Below are 19,637 nucleotides of genomic sequence, written 5' to 3' on the forward strand. Positions count from 1 at the left end.
GAGAAATTGCGAGAGAGAGAGAGAGAGAGAGAGAGGAGAGAGATTAAGAGAGAGAGACTGAGAGAGCAGAGGGATAGATAGAGAGAGAGGAGAGAGAGATTAAGAGAGAGACAGAGGAGAGAAAGATTGAGAGATAGGGAGAGAGAGAGGAGAGAAAGAAATTGAGAGAGAGACTGAGTGGAGGAATAGAGAGAAAAAAGAGAGATAAAGAAAGAGATTGAGACAGGAGAGAATGATTGAGAGAGAAAGAGAGAGAGAGAGAGAGAGCAGCTTTGAACAGTACCAAGTAAATACTTTGACAACGAAGGCACTGACATGCATTTTATAAGGTGAGACATATATGTATAAACTCAAAGCTTTCTTTATATGTATAAAACCGCTTTGAACATTCTTTCAGTTGCGATGGCATCCGATGTTTAAGATATTGGTGAAACTCACGAGCACGGGTATGGTGCTGACACGCCTAGAAACATGAGCAGTGGACAACGCAATTCGAACCAACGATCAATCACAGATTTCTGACGCAATACCGGGGAGTGAATTGCGGTGCGTTAGATGACGTGGTACTCCGTGCCCTCATCCCTGATTCCCATCCTACCTTCAGATGAAGAAGAACATGAACATAGCTATTCATCAGATGCCTACATGTGTACACTAGTATTGATAATATTTGTAACAAACCCAATCAACTCCTTCTATTTAATGACTTGAATAAATTAAACCCATACACAATCACTCACCTCATATTTACACTTGGACTGTACACAGTACACAACTATCAATGCTACACTAGTGCTAGGATAGATGAAAGCATCATTATTGTATTTTACCATTTTTATGAGGCAAATTGAACATATAATAAAGAAGGTTAACCAAATCAAATATCATGAATGTGATGTTTACTGATCTCAACCAAACTTGTTTTATAAACACGTCGAATCTTTACATGTATATTTTCACACGATGCGTGTTTGAACAGATTTAGCTGTTATTGCAAAAATGCAGTTTAAGCATGTCTCCTTACTCGTTGAAGTTTGAGAATTCAATTGTGTTTACAATGAGGCAGAAGCCATAAATTGTTATTCAATGATATGCGGTGGCCTGAAGTACATGCAACTAAACGTATCGATATAATTGTTTGCTCCAAGTATTAAATTAACGGCGAAAAACACGTGTAGGTACATATGTTTACCATCACGTCTAAACAATGTGGGACCAGCTCCCAGCCATCAGAGTACGGTGTGATGAATTGTCGCCTACTACATTCAACACTTAATGAACTAAATAAGGAACACACTATCTTGGTACTGTAAACTTCCAAATTGCTCTGAAGATCGTTACCTTCTTCTCAAAATCAAATAAACTCATTTGGACTGCGTCGTCAGAGGAAGACAACTGTAAAATTCATGAAATGTTACTGTTTATTATGAAAGCAGCAATCGCCTGGAAGCGCCATTGAATCCAGTTAAAAATGTGCGGATTGCAAGCCTTGGCATTCAGACAAATATGTCGTTTTTAATATGCCCGGATATTTGATTCCATATGACCTTGTGTGGCCTTGTGTGACCTTGGTCTCGTAGCCGTAACGCAGAACTAGTTGCGATTAAACAAATCCCTATCTTGTTCATCAGGCTAATTGTTTTAGCTCTAGTTTTGAACGAGATCCATGGCCTTGTTAATTGTTGGCATTCATGCAATACCTTGAATTGTGGGTAATGGAGAGTCGTGTTGTCAGTTGAAGATCAATGGCCCCCTATGTCGGAACGGCGTGTGTCATCTACATGACAATGTCGGTTACGTTTCTGTCGATGTGTCCAACTGTTTAGAAATATGTATAAAACATTTTGATTATCTGTTTATTTTCATGACATTGTGCAAGTCACAATACATGGGCATCGAGCATACTCTTTTTACCAAGTTTTCAAAGAGCGTCATTCGACTTTTGCTCAGAAGTGTTTTGATCAAAGCTACTACATTCAGGGCCTCAGTACAGTTTTTAAAAGGTTTTATGATAAACATGCGGAGGACATTTCCAAATTTGACTTCATATCCTATGCAATTCACTTATTTTGACTTGTGCCACATGACTGTGTTTGTTCAGGTGAACACTTAACTTGCCTTTGGATGTGTTTAAGACGGGCGCCAAATCTGGGACCGGATACGCTCACCTTTTGATGGCGATAGTGATTCATAAACACATGCTTACAATACAGTCAGAATCGTAAAATGACTTCACATTAATATGGAAAGGGTTCTGTCGCTTTTATTAAAATATTATTAAAAAATGTTAAAATAGCAAAAGGAAGCAAGACGTGAACGCTTGAGCACCAGGTGTCATCACTGATTTTCAGTGATCCACTCTAATTTACACCACTATTTTGTCTTTTACAGCCAATGAAATCTGTTTCATTGGATAAGTGAGACTGGTTATTCTCTGGCGTTGACGTTTATATTTAATTGATATACTGTGGTTTCATAGGACAGCATGCATGATAAAGGATGCCGAATATATTATTTTCAAATAGCAAATGTCTTCGATTTTTTTGTTGTATGTTTGTTGTTTAACGCAGCACTCAGCAATAATCCTGCCATTTGACGGAAATGTTTGAAAGCAATGTTAAAAATTTCAACATCAATTTTTCGATCAAAATCTTTGTTTGTCCTGATAAACATTTACTCCATTGATCCTTGTTCAACAAAACCTAACAACCTTTACAAGCTGTTTATTGGATGGAATTTGATTTGTTGAAACTGACCACACGTAGACGGTCAAGGTAGACCGCATGTGGTCATGTATTTGAATAACAGAAATGCAAACATGATCGCTGAACGTGTTCCTGCCAGAATTGATAATGTCTGAGTTTTGATTCAAGTTGGCCATGAATCGTGAATGGCGATAGGAAAACCAATGTTAGCTATCCCTTTTATGTTTTTGCAAACTTGCATATTTCGTTGACTTTGCCTTGATTAGCTATTGATTACCGAACATAGTTAAGTTTTTTTAATTGTTAATAATGCAAGCTCTTCTTATAGGTCCGATCAATAACAAAAGAAACATGTTCTGTTATATGGTTTAAAGATATATTTATTTCGACTGAAAATTAAGATCGGAAAACAAGACAAGGCTTAATTCAATATCTCCCTATATAAAAATCAAGTAACGGAACAAAGCCAAGGTGTACACATAATAATTACACAAGACATACCTTGGTGGTCAGTATCAAGCATAATCAACAGTGTTCGGTTTTGACAGAAAGATGGGAATGTACGTAATATTCATTCCTACGTATATATCACATATGTTCTTGTATATTTTTGCATCAGAGTAGAATGCATCTATATATGGTCCCTATATATGTTGTTGTGGGTAGAATAATGGACTTTCGCATATCTGTTCTTTTCTGTTAAGATTAACCATTATGATACCCGTAGTCATCTTTTGAAATTAACTCGATTGTTCATGCTATTGTTTCAATCTTCAATAAATCCTATATTATGATTGTTCAGTTATTACCACAGAAGCCATTTTCAGAAACACCAAACAAAGGTAATGATATGGAAAACGTATGTCTTTTTCAGCATGTAAACAATACACACAAATATAGAAAAAGTAAAAAGTACAAAATGTATTCAGGATGTTAAAGAAATAATTCATAATAATGATTAAAACTCATTATTTCTGTTTAGGTCAAACTGTAAGAATAAATCTGTTGCTGAAAGCAAAGTTTCCAAGTTGAACCAAAGCATGCTAGGCCAAGCAATGTGGAATGAATGAAAACATCTGACACAATCAGATGCTTTTGATCCATTACAACAAAAAGAATAATACTGTTATATTAGTGAGCTGCGTTGCCTGTTCAGTAATTATATTTGCAATCCCTTCCCTAAGAATCTACAAATTGTATTCTTTTCTTTTTATTGAGTTTATCGCCAACGTGTGTATAGTTCTTAAGAAACACTGTTAAAGCAAGCAACAAATACGAAAACAAGTACCTCACGAACCTCCTAATTGTTTGTGAATTGCTTGCGTCTCCTAAATCGTGTTGTCCAAGTGGTCACTTCGATGTGCTATTGACACGGTCTCACGGTAGTTCACCTTGACAATGACATTAATGACAGTGATCACATTTCAGAAGGTCTTGACCACTCATTGCCATGTACTTTGGTTCCAGAGAAATGGTCAGCGTGATGCTTAAGATAGTTGACTTAAATATATCTCTACATATTCCATTCATATACTCACAGATAGGATATGCCTGTCCTACCAAAACGAAGTCCGTCTCTAGAAGGCATGTTTACAGATGTCTAAGGTTATTATCAAAGCGTGGTTACCTTGGCCTTAAATGGTACGTACACATATGAGTAATATGATATTATGTGTGGTGTTGGAATTGTTCGCTTGGACTCAACTGATTGTTTGACCTTTGGAATGTCTGAAGAAAAGAAGAACGCGATATGGATGGTTGGTATGCCGTGTGTGATGGTTTATTGTCTCTGTTGGCTCAGTGCATACGATTTGCTTCCGAGTGTCCAAAATATCTTTGTTCAACAGATATCCTCTTTGTACTTTTTAACACGTTGTTTAAACAACTGGCATACTTGTTCTGGTGATAAAACGTAAATTGTCTCATACAATGATCTTTTGTGTGTTCGGGATAGCTTTGCGTAATGATATGTCATTATCACAAATGTTCAAACTTGTGCAGTAAAGTCATATCAAACTGAAACTTTTGAGGGTTTTTTGTCACGAGATTTCATAACGCAACAGGATGTTTTATGTGTTTATAAATGATAAAAAAGTACGTTCATAAGCATTTCTTTTCCAAATGGCGCACGTTTTTCTCAGTCGGATTATGATTTTATAGCAAAGGTGAAATCCTTTAAAAATACACAAGATTTCCGTCAAAACAACGGAGTATTTGGGGCCCAAAAGAAAGAGGGGTCGTTGTATGAGATGCCTTTGAAACACATGTTTATCATCGTGATAACACATTTTGAACATCGAGATAACGTAATTTAGTATCGTGATAACAAATAACATCGAGATAACACAAATTAATTTAACATCGTGATAACACAAATTAATTTAACATCGTGATAACACACCTTTACCACCAAGATAACAAATATGTAACATCATGATAACACATATTTAACACCGAGATAACATATATTTAACATCGTGATAACACAAATTAATTTAACATCGTGATAACACACCTTTACCACCAAGATAACAAATATGTAACATCGTGATAACACATATTTAACACCGAGATAACATATATTTAACATCGTGATAACACAAATTAATTTAACATCGTGATAACACACCTTTACCACCAAGATAACAAATATGTAACATCGTGATTACACATATTTAACACCGAAATGACATATATTTAACATCGAGACAGTATGCTTCAAGATAATTGTGTTCGTGGTGGCAAGTGCCAATGGTGTGTGACACGAAATACGACCATTCAATGTAACCATTCATTGTCATACTTTCTATATACATCAAATTCAAAGAAATATTATTATTTTTTCTTTTGTCATCTCAGCAGAGAGACATGATCCAAGGTGCTTATTCTGGTTTCAGTAGCTATTAAGTCTCTAAATACATGAATACATCCATTTCAAGTCATGGAGACGTCTCTCGTCATCAGTGATTCAAAGTGTTACTTTGACGGCTGTAGATGGCTAACTAACTAGTGAATATGACCTTCATCTTTACCGGTGCTTGTAAATATATTAACTTGGTCTCGTCGCTATATGGCTGAGATAATACCCATGCGACGTTAAATTTTAACTCACTCACTCACTCACTCACTCACTCACTCACTCACTCACTCACTTTACTGGTGCTACAGATTGGGCAAAGAGTGCTCAACATTTCTATTCCCGTACAATCATGAATAGATATGTTCTGGTATTTGTTTAACCAGTTTCTCATTCTAAGTCCTGTAACTGTTGTACGAATATAGACCCATTGTAAGGTATTGTGAACGTGATTACATAATACTGCTGTAACATACACTTGAAACACGCTGAAACAAGATCAGCCGATGTAACATGAAATGTACGAGTGAGCATAGTTTTACGCCGTTTTTAGCAATATTCAGCAATACTACGGTGGGTGACACAACAAATGGGCTTCACACATTATAACCAATCTGGGGAACCGAACCCGTATCTTCGGCGTGACGAACGAAGGCCTTAACCACGAGGCTACCTCAGCTGCTTGAACTGCTTGTTTCGGTACATGCTTGTTTGTTTGTTGTTTAACGCCGCACTCAGCAATATTCAAGCTATATGACGGCAGTAAATAATCGAGTCTGGACCAGACAATCCAGTGACAATCATGGGCATCGATCTACGCAATTCGGATACGATAACATGCATCAACCGCGAGCGAGCCTCAACACCTGATCCCGTTAGTCGCCTTTACGACAAGCATTGGTGTTTATCACCCAAGTGACAAAACAACTTCTGAAATGACACTTCAAAAATATTGGACTCCTTGCGTTAGTAATCACAGAGGTAACAGCATCTAATTTAGCATCAAAGAAGAATATCTATATCAAATTCAGATCCATTAAAACTCTATAGCTGAGTGCAATTTACATAATCACGGGACCAAAAGCCGGATTTTACATAATTGGAACAAACGCAAATACATTAGGAAATGCCTTCAATGACAGGATTTGCGTATGCTTTCCGATATTAACTAACTTTTGGCGTTAATTTCATTGGAAGATACACCTTTAAAACATCGGATCATCGTATTGCCGTAAGCACAAGCACCCTTGTCATGAATGCTATGACCGGATTTGCACCATTTCCAAGCATGAAGTTGATACCCCAGTAAATACTTGAACAAAGATGCGAGAATGTTGAGCGTATCCTGCCCCACTATTGGTACCCATCGTAAGTCATTTGTTTAACTGAAAAACACGGTAACATATGGTACAAGTCAAAATAAGGACTTGTATCGGACATCCTTCCATTCGCTACTTCTCTTGTAGTCACAAAACAATCTATTTATACTGCTAAAAATGACTTTCAGATCTGGGCATACGGACATACGCTAAACAGCTAGTGACTTTTTAATCTATGTTGGAATAATGCAGTTGCAGGCCTATTAACGAACTGGCAGATATTTGGCAGATTGGTTTCGTTAAGACTTATAATCTTGTTGACTCCTAAATGGGCTATTGGGCTCGACGTCGTTTGAATTTGTAGACCCCCTTTTTCTGCATTTACGAGGATCATTTTCCGTAATGTTCACTCTCGTCATAAGAATGTGTCATGTAACTCATATCTGACATGTGTTTTTCATGGTCAAAAACACGCACACTGTTCAATTAAATGTGGGACTTTTCTCCTACCTGTTCTGAAACATTTTTGTAAATACAGCTGACGATAATATATTCAAGTAAGTATAAATTGATATACTTCCAGTTATATGAATCTGTCGACATGAAAAAAAATGCTTTCGCTAAAGTTTTATTCCACTGATTAACCTAGTGCACACGCTACATGTGTTGCCTCATGACTACAGTGGGGCAAATTTGGCAAAAACGCGTACAGTCCAGTGTGACCTTAAGTATAAGACAACAACGGAAATGGAAAACTAACATGTATAGCCAAGAAATAAATCAAGAATGTTGTGGCTATGAAGACAGGTTGCGTTCCCCACACATTTCATTTCTTCATTTCTTGTGAATATGGGAAGGGTTTTGTGGCTTTTATTTAAAAAAAACCCAAACATTCCACATATTTTGTACAACTACATGGCGAAATCCATGTCATAGTACTTCTGTGCAATATATCGATTTTCAGAAACCCGTGGTATCTAACTATAAGTGATATCACTAATAAGACTTGCTAATATTACATGCTACTGTATATGCATAATTTGTATAAAGTATGTTCCATATTAGACTATGTTCCAACATATTGAATTATAAGTCTGTGTCTAGAGGAAAGGGAAAAGTTCAAAACTCAAAACTCAAGTACATAATCCATATGCGTACACATTTGCAGATAGGTAATACCAATTAATGCAAAAGGAAATGCCTTTAGATAAACTACTTACTCAAAACGATCATGACATCATATGGTTCAATAGAAACACTCATACATAATTTTTTAATAGTGGAATTACATTTGAAAACATACAAAATAGATCCGGTTACTCCTTGAAAACGGCGGTCCAGGAGCCAACATCGACTCACTCACTCATAAATTAGTTTCAAAGTGTACTTGTGCAATGGCGTCAATCTTTGTTTCACGCGTCCTTTGTTACTATCATGATTGCAACCAGAGAGACAACACAGACAGCCTCGGGGACTTTGTCATTGAACCGATTGATCACCGGCCAAGCATGCACATACGCTATGGGAGTCGATAATATAAAATGCCACCGTACCAACGCAATATTGTACATATCCTTGAATAGACTTGGTACACAAAACAAGCACTATCTATATTATTGACACATTCCGATGATCGCGTGGAGCTTATATAAATAATGTTATGTAACCTTGTCTGGTGTTTACTCCATTGTTGCGAGGAAATACGTCGTTGTGTCAAATAAAATCAAATGCATTGCTGTTGTTGAGAAGGTCTCGCTTGCACAATGCAGTGATAAGCATATTCCGGGCGAACTTTTCAAACATAGCCATAGGTCGTTGTGTCACGTTAGACAAATACAGTTTCCACTTTTTGTTCGGTCCTCGACTTCTGTAAGATACGACCGTTAACATTCAGTATTGCAGCAGATAGCAAAGCAATATACAATGTAGTTTATATGTAAAATAATATACTAGATTTGAAGGAGATATGAATAATTATAAGTTAATCTGTCATTGTAAAATTAACTTACCATCACTTCTGAAAAAATAACATTTTTCTCAAACGTACCCTTATGGGAACGTTTGAATTCATTTATGTAGCCAAATATATGAATTACAAATATCTGTATTGTACAACATTTACTTGACCTGTGGCATTATGAAACCGCGGAACAGTGATCAGGGCTAATCGTGAAATAAACATGCCATGAATATCGTTGTCAATAATTAGTTAATGAATCTTTTTTGGAAACAGCCGGATGTCTCACAATGCACCACGATATTCGATTTTTCATCCGGGTTACTGACACTGTTAGTCTTGAGTGAGTGAGTTGGGTTTAACGCCGCTTTTAACAGTATTCCAGTTATATCACGGCGTGTCAGCTTAATGTGGGAGGAAAGCCCGAAGTGATGCAGGTCTCAGACGTTTAACACTTCGGTGAAACCCACGAGCATGGGTATGGTGCTGACAAACCTAGAAACATAATCGGGGCGAACCGGGATTCGAACCCACACTCATAGGTTTCTGGCGTGCCCAAGTGACGCAACTATGCACAGCGAATCGCGGCGCCTTAGACGAATGGGCCACCCGTGTCCCCTGTTAGTCTTGAGGAATTAATCACAGTGCAGTGAAATCAAGCGTATGTCAGATCGTAGTTACCTATAAAACGTCTTCCGTGGAGAGGAAGTGCCCACTACAGATATAAAGACTGAGATCATATTACATAACTAATTATTAGCTGAGATAATGATAAGGCTCAAGTATAATTTGAACGTGAGTCCTGAATCGCTAAACGATGCACTGCCTGGGACCCTCGCTGCTATTGCTGCAGTATATAAATATTCATTATTCATTCATTACGTCATACTGTTCGAAATAGACTTTTCTTTTCGGAACATTAGTTGAAATGCATTACCTAGTAGTTTCCTTCAGGTACTCAATATATGCGATGTCCGTATCCCAGTATACTCAGTGGACGTTCACAGACAGTGAAAAACATTCATCTATATCCCAACACAAGATATGCATGCAATGGAGAATATGAGAGAAGTGTATTTTATGATGAGAGAAGCAAGTATCCACAAGAATCTACACGCGACATAAACTTGAATAATACAGGAAAACGTCAACAAGGAAACACTATATGCCACAGGAAACTGGACCGGATATTCCCATACATGTGTGAGTTTCAGGTTCGTACATGTTGCCAGAACGTAAAATAAAAGCTGTTATACATTCTGTAGAAACTCGAGAAAAATCATAGAATGAAAACATTAGGCATTGTTATAGTATTTCAATTGAATATGAGGGCTGACGTTTACATACATATTAATTCTGAACATCAACTAACAAATGAAAGGCTTGTATTGTATTGTGTCGTTCACGGCGACTTTGACATTACCAGCAGATAGTGTACGACTATGAATGTTCTATGTAAACACAAACCAGTACTATAACGTTTGGGTTAACAAATACTCACGTACACAGGAAACGTCAATGGTCTTTGGTTTAGTTGATCCCATCGCCATATATTACTAATTACCTCATTACTTCACTGACGTGGCTGTTGCGACCTAACGAACCAATGCTGGAAATGTAATGAAGTAATATTACCGAACCGTTGAAATAAGTGTTAATATTTGTCAATATTTACCTATGACAGAACATTTAGAAACGCATGAAACAGGAGAAGTCTAAAACACGACTTCAAGGGTAATCAAATCTGTGTGAGCTAAGAACGACCATTTACGAGTATTTCACACGTTAGAAAAACATGAAAACGATTACCATATTTACACACCTCTGTCATATATGTCATAGTATCTTGAAAGCTTAAGGAAGAACTCAGTTCTTTGGGTCTTTTGCTACAAAACGTGGTGACCATAGATACAGTTACACATCTATCTTTAGAAGGTCATTTTGTCAAAAATGTAAGATGCTATGTGAACTGAGAAAACAATATGTGAAATGCTGGACCCCCTCATTGATAACATCTATGTACAATTTGGAGGTAAGACATGTAGACAAGAAGTAGGCATACCCAAGGACACTAATTGTGCCCCCCTTCTTGTGGGTCTGTTTCGTTATGCATATGAATCGGAATTTCTGATCGGATTGGCAAAGTCAAAACAAGATAATTTGGCCAAGAAGTTCAACTTTAGCTAAGCTTCAGGTATATCGATAATCTGAAAGCGTTCAATAGCAATCAAATAGCCAATTCCCTTCCACTGATTTACCCACCTGAACTAGAAATATAGGAGACCAGTGAGACCGCCCCATCTGTTTCATATTTAGGTCGATACATAGAGATTAAGAGTAAAAAAACACGCGCAGCAAGACTGTATGACAAGAGGGATGACTTCTACTTTTCAATAGTCAACGTTCCCTTTATGTCGAGCAATGTTCCTGCAGCTCCAGCCCTTGGTATCTACAACTTCTGAGATACAATCGAGCATGATCTTTCTTCCAAGATTTCAAAGAGCGTCATTCGACTCATGCTCAGAATTTTTTTCACGCCCCAGCAAGCGATCCTACATCACCTCTCGTCAAATCCCCCAGGAGAATGAACACCACATTCGAGCCTCAGTAAAGCTTTCAAAAGGTTTTATGGTGGACATATGGAAGACATTTCCAATTTTGACTTATCCGTGACAGGAATGATGTCCGATGCAATTCCCTATTTTTCCTTGTACCATATGTTCCCGTGTTTTTAAGGTGAACAATTGACTTGGCTTTGTATGTGTTTGTAAAGGATGCCACCGGTGGGGCAGGATACGTTCATCTTTTCGCGAACACCTGGTAACATCACTATTTGATAGTGATTCATAAACACATGCTCATGATATGGTCGAAATCGTACAGTCGCTTTTGGGGGAGAATTAAGAATATGGAAAAGCGTTTTGTTGCTTTTTTTAATTCATGTTAAATCATACCTCGGATTACATGTTTATTTCCTAACATGCATTAATTTGCGAAAAACTGTCCCTTTGTGTGGTGAATCATTGAAGATTAAACAGAATTTGTCCCTAATGTCTGTCTTTATTTGTGTTGTGGGTGAGTTGGGTTTTCACCGCTCAAGGTAATATTCAAACCATATCACAGCGCAGCACACGAGAATGGGAATCACATAGTGGGAGATCGAACCCTGGACATTGGCGTGAAGAGCGAACGCTGAATCAACTTAAACACCCACACCCCCTCATTCTGTAAATGTATGAACATAAAATCTGATGCAATGTAAACATCATTTCTCGCTTAAAAACACACATAAATTAGACGTACATATGGAATCGTGTATTTTTTATGGAATCTCATTGCAGATTACGTTATATTTGTTCGACCAAGTATTAGTTATTTAATTGACATAATACAATACAGTGGATTTCCATTGTAACTATAGCCTTTTTCAAAGTAAATTTAGTGCTGTATGTCTTTATCGTGAACAACTGCTGTGTTTAAGGCTAGACTGTGACAAGTTTAAGCAAGACACATCCTCACTAAACAGAAACAAAGATTCTTACAAACACACACACAAACCTAAATAACTTGGAATCGTGATTCACACATACCTGGATTTGAATGTAAGAAAGTAAAGGAGTTATGTGAAATGACATCATCAATGGTAGAATTTTCGCTTTTTTTAATTTAAAAAATGATTAATTGGGTAGGGTGTACTAATTTAGGAAATCCCTAATCTGTCAATTTATGCAATTAAATTGCATCACCTAACATGAAGTATTTCAACGTAACGTTTCACAAGCTCTTCCTATAACCAACATCATTTCGCAATTCTCCAAAGGTGTGGGAAATCTGGCCCAATGAATGTCGCAACGATCTAAACAGTCCAGCCCAGGTTTCAATATGGCTCGAACAAGTTAGTTCTCTAATCCAAACATCATGATTAGATTGAAAGCTACCTTCATCAAGACACGATTTCAATCAAAGCTTTATCAGGTCTCCAGCGAATCCACAGTCATCTCCTGAACTTTTTTGAAGTGGTTTCTGGCCCACGTGGACTGTCCCGCCAAAAGCAAATTTCTCAGGGCGTAGCAGACGTCATTTTGAGTGTCGTCTGCTCGAGCATCGAAACTCCGCACTGTCACGTCTGCACTTGTTTGAGATACTCTCCAACGTGTGCCGTTATTTAAAGCTTTGCACAGCCTGAGAGCGGGATTACCTGGGCAAAAGAAACTGTTACAGGCCTCTGTGCGGTCGATGCTAGAGGTTGGCCGGCGTTTAACAGCAGCCAAGAAAGGGAGTGTTGATTCATTAGGAGCTGAGGTCTCTTCTAGTATAGAAGGATTGTGACAAGCAAGTGAAAGTTACAAACCTTCTTGAGAAGAAGGAGGGGTACAGCTGGGAGAGCTGCTAAGTCTTCGTGAATTATGATACGGATGCTGGAGTTGCGTGAAAACGGGTTTTGAGCAGATATACCTTGGACTTAGACTGCTGACCATTTGAGACTGTTTCGGGATTGTATGAACCTTTGGAGGTTTTGAACTCTGTGTGAAGTTCATAATAATATTTCATAATACCAAAGCACTTCAAGGCAGAGGTGTACGTAGCTGAAACATGATAAAACATTTTCGGAAGAACTCTTCTAGAAGCAACACAATGGAGGCTAAATATTGGTGTCTTTTGATTTTACTGTTGACGGTCATAGAGGTAAGAATCTCATTTTATTATGTTCATATCGTCCACCTATTTTGTGATATTCTAATTCTGAATGGGGAACATAGGTATGTTCACAGATATGTGTCGATTTGAATTTATATGTAAAATGATAGCATAATTTCCTTAATATGCTACGTTGGTCTTGGTATTCCATTGTCCTAAATATGTATGGCCACTTTATATTGAGAATATGTAAGGGAATATTAAAAAAGGATGCTCTGTACCCTTGTAATCGAACCTTGTAAGAGACTGAATTTTAACAGCTTGATGTTACAAGAGCATTATATAACACATTTGATTTTGAACCATTCAGCGTTGTTGTGGGTTTCTCAACTTCCACACAGGTCTGTTAGACATGACCAGGGAGCCCTAGCATATGCTGCCCATCCTTGTTATTGTATCAGTCCCTAAACACTTCCTCCTAGGTGTGTTGTAGGAGATGCAAGGTCTAAACGATGGGTCAGCGAGAACCTGGTGCAAAATGTTTTACGTCTTTTTAAATGGCACTGTTAAAACATAACAGCATGGTATGATGTTCATGGACATAATACTTACACTCTACTCTGGGTGAAGATACGATGTTACTTTTTCAAATTTTACTTTCTTGATCTTGGGCGTTGACGATGTGTCTTTGCCATAGATGTATTTTGAATGTGGAATGTGGGATTCCTTAAAGTTTACATAAACTGTGTGCATCGATGAATTCAGTGAAACAGAAAGGAAAACTATATATATGAGATAATTGTCATCACTCTGTGAATAGGTTATCCCAAAAGCTGTTATTGTTATCTAAACCCATGACGAGTATATTACGTGCCCATCACTGATATTCCGCAAATATATACAAGACTGGCAACTATGGACGTGTACAAGGTAATCATGTAAAGGCTGTCATTTCTTATTAGCTTCTAAAGTTTTTACCTAATAATGTATATCTTTTTAAACTGCCGGACAAACGAAACTATTCACTTGAAAGTACCTGTTTCACTTCGCTCATTGCTATGTAATGTGAAACTGCGACCCTCATTTTCGCCATGGCCACGCATATTGTCAGATACTCATTGATAATATGGTGGCTCATTGATTTTAAATTGTAGCCATCATCAAACGTGGGTGTATACTTTCTTTTACCCGACTGTTTAGTTTAAATGTCATTTTTATTATATCTCATTTGGTAAAATAAAATCTCTAAAAGCAATTGCCTAACCAAATACTCGTCATCGCCTGATGTAGATAGAATCTATTCAGAAGTTGTGATTTTCCGTCTATCGGAGGCATTATTACAACTCGGAATTTCTCACATCATTAAATACATGTCGTCATGTAGTAAGAACAAAACATGTCACAAGCCACAAGCACGTCAATAAATATAGCAGAATATATCCTAATTCTAATAATTTCATTCATCTTCGATACCTTGACGCATATACTAATGCTTTATCTTGTCCAAGCCACACATCCGCCTCCCCATATATGTCAGATTATCCAGCACGACTTGGCAAAGACGTGTTGTAAGCACTCTTCATTTTCTTAACTATGGACATAAAATGCAAAAGAAATTGCTTTGTCCTAATTTAACTTGCGGTTAGACAAGTGGCGTGAGCATTACATATGTGTAAGTGATGTAGTTTCTAATAAAGGCATAGCCACAATCAAATTCTATTTAAGGCTCGCTATCCTCTACGCCGTGCTATGACCCTCATCTAATGGCAAATTACTCACATGCATCCGTGAAAACTTAAATTTGAATACAGATACGAACAATTCTAATATTATTCCACGTGTAACATAACCTTGCTGCAATTACGATCTTTTTTATCATTGAATCGATGAAAATGCCTCAATATAATCTTACATCTGGCATCTGTTGAGTTTGCACACCTGGACCCGAAAGGCTGCCATCATCACTATTTGACAGTGATTAACAACATACAATTCATTACATTAAACCTACAATCGACTCTGCTTCTAGCAGAGATTTGTTATGAATATGTAAAGGGTTTTGTCGCTTTTATTTAAAAAGAATTTTAAATAATTTGTTTTGGAAATCTTTTCATTTCAATCATTTTTGTACTATTCAATATGAAAGTAAACAAGTTATTTCCATTGTCAATATGCCTTCTTGAGATATTTATATTCTTCCTCATGTGTTTATGGTGCAATATGAAAAGCACACTTTCTGGCGGTTTGCATATTGACAAATCAAAATAGAAATTGAAATATAACATACTTCCCACAACCATAATGCAAATTACACCTTATCTTCATATAACGCGTGTATAATTTGGATTTTAATCAATCAAGTTCTATCTCACATGGTCACTGTCAAAGACAATGCCATTTCACGTGTCCACTTATAATTTGTATTATCTGATGAATATCAACAAACGTTATTTATCTTTTTGGAATCGTGTTTGTTCATCAAACAATACACACAGGGCATATGCAAACCCTTCTCATAATCACGAGACGTTGGCAGCATGTTTGATGCCAAATAGAAGGGTAACCACCATTATTTATTCTAAGTGAGGACTTTGGTTCTCGGTAAGCGATGCACTTACGTAATCGATGAAGCACACACATATGCGATTTCACTTAGGAATTTGGATAACAGGTACAGTTCTGATCCCTTGGGAATTAGAGCTATGAAATGTTAAGACAAAAATTTTGATTTAGTTTAAAATAGGCTTATGCGTTTGGCAGCACCGGTTCACATGCATGAGAACTATTCCATCGTGCTGTGTATGTTGACGTTGATGAGGTCTAAGAACCGGTGATATAACATCTGACAGGAGTTGGGGCATTGTCTACATTGGACGAAGAGTACATACGACCAAAAGAATGTCTTCACACGAAAGTATATTTATTTTGTCACATGGCTGTGGTTAGACGTTTCAAATGCTTACATTGGTATTTAGCTAGTCATATTTGCTTACAAAGAAATTGAAAATCAGAAGGTGTATGTAAATAAAAACAGCAAAACCATTTCCACATGTCTTATTGCATTCTGATAAATGCTATACTCTTGAATGCAGGTCTGCAGTATTGGTATGTTTTCATAAACAGAATAAGAGAGTTGATTGTATGAAGAGAGTTGATTGTATGTGTTAATGATTCGGTTTTAATAATTACGGGAATGGATGGAAGACATGCATATGTTGCACATGTACATTTAATCCCTCTTAATTCCGATGTTATGAAACCAAACGGTCATTATCACCACTGTAATTAACTGAAATGGCGTTTAGCATGGATAACAAACAAGCCCTTGGTTCCTTACTGAAAATGAAAAATGACTCATTGTGATTTCAGGGTTTCTGAAACGTCGTGTTTTCGCTCTCACCCTGAAAGGGAATTACCCCGTATTATCCTTCAACCATTAAGCAAATGAATGTTGCGTCAGTTCTGCTTCTTTTCGCAGTGAACGTCCTAAATGGAAGTCTTTTGCTGTTTTGTTTATGTTTACATGAGTCATATTTCTGTACTGGCCCTGTTATCGTCTATGTGATCTTTAAGCTGGCAAGGACTCGGTCAACAGCTGGCATGAATGCTCACGCCTTAATTTCAAGATGGCTGCAAAAGTTTGGGCAAAGTTCCACCTGTTTATAGGGAGGGTAGATCTCCCCTAACGGCAGTGTTGTCTCAGAATTTATATAATCTCTTTCAGTATCTCTATCTTTCTTGAATAAATTAGCATTGCCCCGTTACTGCCAATAACATGCAATATGCTTTGAAAAAACTATCATCTTTGGGTTTTGGTGGCTCGACTGATTTGACTTGTAACTTTATGTTATTGGGCGTCTAGTTGGAGGTGATCCTTTGTAGCTTTTGAAGGGTGTGGACTCATGAGTCGGACATGGAAATGAAATAATTTCAGACATGCAGAGTACAAAACGTTTTGTGTGCACTCTGCCTCTGTGCCTAATTTGAAATCTCACAGTTTTGTAAAGAACACTTTAACGTCACCTGAAGACTTCTAAGCTTGTGCTGTCTTTAAAGGATTAAACAAACTCTCATTGCTCTATGGTTTGCTGGACGTGTAATGTCAGAGAAGGAGTCACGAGGACAATGTTGGTGGTGATAGTATATATCACGCGATATGGAGAAGCGTCATGACAGATGCAATAGCAAGTTATTAGAAATGAGAGATGATGAATTAGGGGTGAATGGATTTTGTAATTATCGAGGACGTAAAGTATTATTCAGTGAGCACGTATGTATAGAATAGGAACAAGTTAATCACATTAACTGTCAGCAATCTAAGAGGTCATATCAGGGAGGCCTCCAGCTGACAATGATGACATTACGACACCATATGACCATTAATGCTATAATCCTCAAGTTCCAATCAGAACGATTCTGTCACATTGAAAATACAACAAAATTCAACAAATCTGAAACCCTTTGTTTAAGGCACTGCTTCACAACCCTTATCACCTTGTCATGGGGCTCTCGAATGTCTCTCATAGTAGAATACCATTCAGTATCCTTCTGCATGTTTTTGCTCCATCGTCACACTCATCAGCATAAAGTCTTCCGTCCTTATGAGACACATGGTTCATAATACGCCTTTGTTTAGTATTGCCATGTGAACACCTTCTCGACTCTAACTGGTGTAATCTAAGTCAACAAATCACATGTTCCCTATCTTGCTTTTAAATTCAAAATGTTGAACTGCAATATACCAGCAGCTCCAGTCTTTCTGGTCTTCATTTTCAATACTTCTAAGGTACAATCGATCATGCTCTTCTACAAAGATTTCATGCGACTCTTGCTAAAAAAGTTGTTTATTGTTTAACGCCGCACTCAGCAATATTCCAGATATGTGATGGCGGTCTGTAAACAATCGAGTCTGGACCAGACAATCCAGCGATTGACATCACAGGCATTGCTCTTCGTAATTGGGATACGATGACATGCATCAATCAAGTCAGCGAGCCTGACAACTGAATCACGTTAGTCCCCTCTTACGACAAGCATAGTCACCTTTCACGGCAAGCATGGTTTGCTGAAGAACTCCAACTCGGGTCTTCACAGATTCAAAATTTGTTTGATCAGGGTTGCAACGTTCTAAGGCCTTTGTTATTTTCAAAATGTTTATGGTAGATATTTTAGGTCCGATATTTTACCTTTAACGCCCAATGGATTCAGTTTCGTTAGTTATTCTCTGTTGAAGCGTTTAATGTTCTTGTGGTGATGGAAAGGGTTCTGTCGATTATAGTAACATAGTAGTACAGATTTTCTACTTCTAACTCACGACGCTTTGGTTGGAAAGGGGTATTACACAGACCAGTTGATAATAAATTTAGTTCCTCTCCACTCCATGTTCAATATTTAGACCGTGTACCCCATGCGATGAAGTCCGTTATTCATGTATTTATGCATCAAAATAGTTTATTTACTTGATTTCCTAATTTCTTTATAGGTTGTGTTGAATGTACGGATAGCTGGAGCAATGAGGTTGTCCTGTTTGTCTAGGTTGTGTTGAATGTACGGATAGCTGAAGCAATGAGGTTGTCCTGGTTGTATAGGTTGTGTTGAATGTACGGATAGCTGAAGCAATGAGGTTGTCCTGTTTGTATAGGTTGTGTTGAATGTACGGATAGCTGAAGCAATGAGGTTGTCCTGTTTGTCTAGGTTGTGTTGAATGTACGGATAGCTGAAGCAATGAGGTTGTCCTGTTTGTATAGGTTGTGTTGAATGTACGGATAGCTGAAGCAATGAGGTTGTCCTGGTTGTATATGTTGTGTTGAATGTACGGATAGCTGAAGCAATGAGGTTGTCTTGGTTCTATATGTTGTGTTGAATGTACGGATAGCTGAAGCAATGAGGTTGTCCTGTTTGTATAGGTTGTGTTGAATGAACGGATAACTGAAGCAATGGGGTTGTCCTGGTTGTATAAGTTGTGTTGAATGAACGGATAACCGAAGCATCTAGTCTGTCTCAGATGCATGAATCACTAAAGAATGTGGGGGAATAACTAAATCATAAAGGTTCTCGGCTTAACTACATAGATATATAGAAAAGACGACTTTAAATTAATGCAATCTGTCTTGTAAAATACATGGCGTATTGTATTGAACCTTGAATGTGCATCTCAATGT

At 37.5% G+C, this 19,637-nt stretch overlaps 1 protein-coding gene across 1 annotated transcript in view; it reads left to right on the forward strand.

Moving 5' to 3' along the window:
• Positions 1 to 12,967: 12,967 nt before the first annotated feature.
• The window catches only part of LOC139463982 (fibropellin-1-like), a 62,685-nt gene continuing 56,015 nt past the window's right edge, over positions 12,968 to 19,637 (forward strand). The window contains exon 1 of the mRNA XM_071245458.1: positions 12,968 to 13,524. Coding sequence (XP_071101559.1) covers positions 13,432 to 13,524 — 93 coding nt within the window. The 5' untranslated portion in view covers positions 12,968 to 13,431. The remainder of the gene's footprint in view (positions 13,525 to 19,637) is intronic.

Source organism: Haliotis cracherodii, unplaced genomic scaffold, assembly GCF_022045235.1.
Source record: "Haliotis cracherodii isolate W230 unplaced genomic scaffold, xgHalCrac1.p SCAF_16, whole genome shotgun sequence".
NCBI classification, from domain to species: Eukaryota; Metazoa; Mollusca; class Gastropoda; order Lepetellida; family Haliotidae; genus Haliotis; species Haliotis cracherodii.